Source organism: Centrocercus urophasianus, unplaced genomic scaffold (assembly GCF_019232065.1).
Source record: "Centrocercus urophasianus isolate 14NV4802_14NV808 unplaced genomic scaffold, USGS_Curo_1.0 seq_47, whole genome shotgun sequence".
Lineage (NCBI taxonomy): Eukaryota > Metazoa > Chordata > Aves > Galliformes > Phasianidae > Centrocercus > Centrocercus urophasianus.
In genome coordinates, this window is record NW_024885055.1 from 2,669,321 (window position 1) to 2,675,396 (window position 6,076).

The 6,076-nt window shown below is 59.0% G+C and overlaps 1 protein-coding gene across 1 annotated transcript in view; it reads right to left on the bottom strand.

Moving 5' to 3' along the window:
• The window catches only part of SNTA1 (syntrophin alpha 1), a 9,143-nt gene extending 8,986 nt beyond the window's left edge, over nucleotides 1-157 (bottom strand). The window contains exon 1 of the mRNA XM_042834509.1: nucleotides 37-157. Coding sequence (XP_042690443.1) covers nucleotides 37-157 — 121 coding nt within the window. The remainder of the gene's footprint in view (nucleotides 1-36) is intronic.
• Between the last annotated feature and the right edge of the window lie 5,919 nt (nucleotides 158-6,076).

Genomic DNA, 6,076 nt, shown 5'->3' on the forward strand with positions numbered 1-6,076 from the left:
TCAGCTGAGCCGCCGGCGGCTCCCCGTGCCCGGGACCGTCGGCGGGGTTGACGCTCAGCGTGTCGTCGCTCAGGGTGAGGAGGACGCGGAGCCACTGCCCGCCGGGGCCGCGCAGCTCCAGCAGCCCGCTGCGCGCCCCGCGCCTGCCCGCCGCCATCTTCCGCGCATGCCGAGCCCGGCCCCGCCGCTCCGGCACCTCCGCTCCGCGCTGCCCCGCGACCGCCCGGCGGAGCTCCGCGCCCCGCGCACCGCCCCCGGCCCGGCCCACGCCCGCCCCGTCGGGGCAGCGCCGCGCTGCGGGGTTCCGCGCCCTTGGAAGGGACGGGGAGAGCCGGGAGGGGCGCGGCGAGGTCTGGCCGCCCGCACTCACAGCCGCCCGGCTATGGGCACCGCGGGGCGGCCGTGTGAAGGAGGGACCCCGCGGGGCTCGTCGGGGCGCAGCTGTGTCCGTGCCGAGAACCGGGCGCCGCGAGAGCTTTGGGCGTGCCGCGGGGGACCCGAGGAACTGCTTTCGTGGAAGCGAGCGGCGCTGTCAGGCAAACCAGAAAGTCAGTCGAAGCGGACTCCGGACTTTTTACGGAAAATTGCGATGATGAAAAGCGAGGGCGGCTTTTGAGGGCGGCGGGGGGCGGCCCCAGGAGCTCTCCCGCAGACGTCCCGCGACGTCGATGCCCCAAAGATGGGCGCAGACAACAGCAGGGAGGATTTTTGGAGACATTCAAAACAGTCTTGCCTTTCTCTTTCCCTGTCCTGCTTCTTGAAAACAGGAACGGTGTTTGTTTCCTTTGGCAGATCCGCATTTCCTCCTGCAACCGAGTGGCAGCAATTAGGGATGAAAAATACCTCTGGGTACATCCCTTGTGCCCCTTCGGGCAGCTCCAGAGCCCTGGGGTGGGGCTGCAGGTCCCCAAACTGCAGGCTCTGCAAAAGCAGCCTTAAAGGAATTGAATCCCATTTGCCCACAAGGGCACAAGGGGGGGGGGGAGTACAGGGAGGGGGCTGCAGCCCGCCCCAGCCACACACAGAGGCAGTGGCGCCCCCCCCCACGCAGAGGCAGCTGTGAAATTTCTTGAGATTGCGGCAGAGGAAACCCTGAAGGTTTTCCCCTTGCAAAACACAGCTCAAATATTCCGGTTTTTCTCTTCAATCAAAATTCTGCAGTTTGGTTGGAGTGACATTTCGGGTTTGTCTGAGTGCTGCTCCTGCCCCTGTCACCCCCCATCCTCTGTGTGTCCCACAGGCCTTGAGCTGCTGTGCCCATGGCAGAGGGGGCACCTGTCCTCTTGTTGCCCCAGGGTCACTTTGCCCTGTGCCGCTCACTGTGTCCGCCGTCCCAGCTGCAATCAGCGTGGGTCTATGCAAACACATAATTTTTTTCTTTCCAGTGTTATTTCCAGCACAGGTGATTGCTTAAGGCCGTATTCTCCTTGTAAGCCACGGTGAAAAGCAGAGACGCTGCTCTCAGTGCCACAGAAGGGCACCATCCAGGGATGTGTTTGCTTCCCCAGCCCTGGCAGCACAGATGCACCGCTCAGGCACAGATACAAAGCAGCAGTGGGAAGCAGAGCAATGCCATGCAGGGGGAAGCCTTGTGTCACGCCATGCTGCTGGGCGGCGGGGCCAGGTGTGCAGCCCCACATCATGGCACAGAGGTGCTGCAGTGCCCGTGGGACGGTGACATTTTCACAGTGATTTTGTCACATGGCTGAGCCCATCCCATCCTATCCCTGCAGAATGTCCCCGCTCCCGGACGTGGTGGGTGAGCTGCTATTATTAGGCTCAGCTCTTGGCACACACAGGAGCTGTGTCAAAGCCCACCCGTCTATTTATAGAGTGCTGTTAGCTGGGTGAATTAAATGAATCGCTTCTGAAACAGAATAAAAGCTCGTGTTTGGGCCTGAAGTGGCATCCCCAAGCCTGGCAGCAGCACCTCGGGTGCTGGCAGGACATGGGGTGCACAAGGCAGCTGTGAGTCCTGGGCGGCAGGTCCTGCCTTGCTGAAATGGATCCATGGAAATCAGTGGCTGGAGAGGATGGGCAGGGAAATAAAAAAGGTTCAGATGTGCTGTATGTACTTAACCGAGTGATTCATCCTCTGGTATACAGAAAATGCAGTGAAAAGGCATCGTCTGCCCAAACCATGCAGTCTCTGACTCCTCCAGTTGGCTTTGGGATGCTCTGCTTTCGGACACAGTCATTCCTGGCCAGGTTTCTCCCTTTTCAGTCTGGGTTCTGCTCTCTGACTCCCCATAACACAGCCACACCAGCTGAGCTCTGTGCTGTGAAAACACTTTGCTGCTGCACGGCAGATGGGTTACCAAGGCTGGATGAGTGCTGTCGAAAAAATGGGAAAAAGAAGCACCTGGGTACTGAGATAAGTGCAGGGAAAGCAGGAGCTGGGGGATGCAGCGGGGTGGGCACAGCCCTGCCAGCAATGATGTGCAACCTGCAAGGGAAGATGCCATGCCTGCCCGGCACAGGGTCCCCATGCAGCCCCTCTCCTGCATGGTGCTTGTGGAGAAACTGAGGCAAGGAGTGAGGTGGGCAGGTGCCATCTCTGCACGGAGCACAGCCCCAGTACTGCCATGGTCCTGGGCTCATGCCACAACAAGGGGCACGTGGCAGCTGTCCCCACACAGGGCACTGGCAATGTCCCCACACTCGTGGCTCCCGTCAGCTTCTATTTGAAGTCAGTGAATGGAGCTCCCGTAAATGTCACTGCTTGCCACTGTCACCTCCTGTCTCCAATGAGCTGTGAATGTGGCAAAGCCAAGGTTGTCCTGAGCGGGAGGAGAACAGCCAACGAGAGCAGGACGGCTGCAGCGCTGTGCCTGAGCTGTCCTCAGCCCAGAGGGGCAGGAGGAGGACATTTTGTAGTTTGTGGGCATGCAGAGGAGTGCAACAAGGTGGTGAGGCAACTGAGAGCAGGACTTGAGGAGGGGCTGAGGGAAATGAGAAGAGAAGGCTGAGGGCGGAACCCATCACCCTACAGCCGCCTATAGGAGGCTGCAGAGAGGAGGGGTCGTGTCTTTTCTCAGGTGACAAAGGGATGGGACATGAGGAGATGGCCTCCAGATGTGCCAAGGAGGTTCCAGTGGGGCATCGTGGAGAGATGGTGGGACATGGGGACGGGCTGACAGGGAGCGGTGAGTCCCCACGCTGCGGGTATTTGAGACATGAGGACACGGGGATGTGGCTGAGCAGCACACTGTAGAGCTGGCAATGGCTGAACGCGATGGTCATAACGTTCCAACCGGGATTCTGCAAGAAGACCCCGATATCCCAGGAAAAGGAGCCCCGAGGGATGCTCCCACCTCTGGCTGGCCCAGAGCTCTGTCCTGTGCCTCCACGTCCACGTGTTCCCGTGTCCCCATGTCCCTACGTCCCCGTGTCCCCGCTCCCCCGCCCCTTCCTGCCACTCGTGAGCCGCGTCCCCACGCCGCAGCCGCTGCGTTGCCGCGTGCCGGCAGCAGATGCCAGCAGAGAGCCGCCGGCAGCGCCCAGGAACGGCCGCGTGGGGAACCCCGGGATGTGGGGACAGCCGGGTGGGACCCCCGGGGACGGGTGGGTGGGACCTTCCAGGACCCCCCCTCAGCTCCTCAATTACTCTGAGCCATAGCCCGCGGTGTGCGTGGGCACCGAGGTGCGTTCGTGCTCTGAGCTCTTCTCGCAGCCCCCTGACCCCCGCCTGCTGCTGCCTGGGACCGCAGTGCTCCATCGCTTTGCTGCCGACACCAGGCAGCAGCCTTTCGGTCCCCTTGTGTGACCCCTGGCATCCAGGTGTGTTGGGAATACAGCCCTTGGGACATACAGCCCTTGGGTGACAGCAACACCGAGGGGACAGCCAGCACGGTGCCCCAGGTCCTGAACGAGAGCTTCACAGAGCAGGATCAGCCCCATCCCCATCCTTTTGTCCTCTGCACATCTCAGCATCGCTCTCCAAAGCGAACATCACAGCAGTGGCCCCACAGTACAGTAGGGGACAGCAACACAGGTGTCCCCCACCTGGCCTGGGCTGTCTCCCATGGCTCCCCGCTCACCTCCAGTGCAGCCTTTTGTTCCCTTCCAAACAGAGGTTTTAATTTACCCTCTTGGCTGGCAAATTCCTCTCCAAAGCAATTCCCCAGCCGTTCCTCCAAATCACAGTAATTACCTCATTACTTTGATATTAATAGAATTCACATGGCCTGGAGAAGATAATTGAAATTAGCCCTGCACTGCTGGTGAGGGGGAGGCTGGGCCGGATGTGGGGCTGCTGGCATCACCCCAGGGCTGAGCTGCTGCCGGGGGTCTGTCTGGGTTACAGCAGCAGGGTGGGTCCATTCCATTCCATCCCATCTCATCCTCATCCCTATCCCTATTTGGTTTCTGTGAAGAGCAAAAGGATGCATGCACTAAGCTGGCGCTGTTGGTTTTTTTTTTTTGTTTTGGTTTGGTTTGGTTTGGTTTGGTTTTTTTTCTGGGAAAAACAAAGAGGGGGGGTGGGAGATAAAATGAATGAATGAATGATTCATGATCTGTACAAGCAACAGCACGGCACTCAATGGGTCTCGCAGCCATTGCTGTGTCCCCCAGACGCCTGCTGCCCTCTGGCCCCATGGCTCCATCCCAGCTGCTCCCCACCAGCCACAGTGACCCCAACAAAAGACTCTGCCACCCTCGGGCTGTGCCCTGCCACGTGGCTCTGTCACCTCTACTGGGGCCAGCTGCCACTGGGACCCTCCTTTGTGGCCTGGTGCAGGCGGTGCAGCAGACGGGCCCCCAGCTGGCCACAAGCCCTTCTGTTGGAGGGCCCTGCCTTGACTTACAGTGGCATTAACCCCCCCGAGCTGCTCCTGGCCCTGCTTCCACCTCTGTGTCAACTGTCACCAAGTCCCTGGACCCTGGGGACATTGGGCTGCTGGTGGCATGGGTTCATTGCACAGCTCAGCCAAGCATTGCTGCTGCCCGTGTACAGAGCTGGGCCAGGCTGGGCGCATCCCCTCTCCTCTCCTCCTGACACCATGGCAGCCAAACTGCGTGGAAATGCTGCCTGGAAATGCTGTGTGGTGGAAATGCTGCATGTTAGAAGTACTGCACGGTATGACTGTTGCATGGAATGAATGCTGCATGGTGTGATGCTGTCTGGTATGGACGCTGCACGTAATTGCTGCTTACTGACTCTGCAGACAGAAATGCAGTGTCTCTGAGCCATAAGAGATGGGGGCTGGGGAGCGTTGGGCTTGCAGCCACATTGCACCCCATTTCAGTGGGTCTCAGGAGTGATGCCTTCTGCTCAGCACTGCTGAACAAGCACCAGGAGGGGCAAGGCAGGAGGGAATTTGACCCCAGGGCTGTGAGAATCCCCACACTCCATGTAGCTGCCTTGGGGCTGGCCTTGGATTCCCCATGCTCATTCCAGGACTCCCAGCAGGGTGAGGAGAGGAGGGGACCCCGCCACACTGCCTCCTCTGCCAGACACCCATCCCCACAGAGGGCCTTATCTGCCACTAAAGCTTCACAGCAGTCTCCCAAAAAGCTTGTGGGCTTGGCAAGATGCTCCGAAACTGCATTTGCTCCAAATGGATTGTATCAGAGGGAGAACAAAGCACTGGAGAGTTTTCAAAGAGAAGTCTCAGTGGCAGCCCAATGGAGAGGCCAGCAGTCCCCAGCACAGCACGGTGACTCAGCTGGTGGCCCCTGTCCCTCTGTGGAGGTGGTTGTGGTGGGAGCCCATCAGCAGGAGCTGCCCAGAGAAAAATAACTCCATTTTACCAAAGCATAGCATCCTGCTGCAAAACCTGGCCTTGCTCCAGCTGAAAAGTAAAAAATAAGGGATTTTTTAAGAAAACTTTTCCTCCCCTAAAGTTTCTTGGAAGGCCCACGTGGCACTATTATGGAACACATGGGAGCTGTGCTTCTTGTGGAGCACCGGAGAAGGAACTGCACATGGGAAAGGGAGGAATGGGAGCAGAAAGTGATGGTGTCTCAGCTCTCCCTAGGGTACCCTGAGGAGATGGTGTCAGCAGTGAGTCAGCTCCAGGAGAGATGTCAAATCAGAGTGGAAGAATGCTGAGAAAGCATCAAAATCCCACAT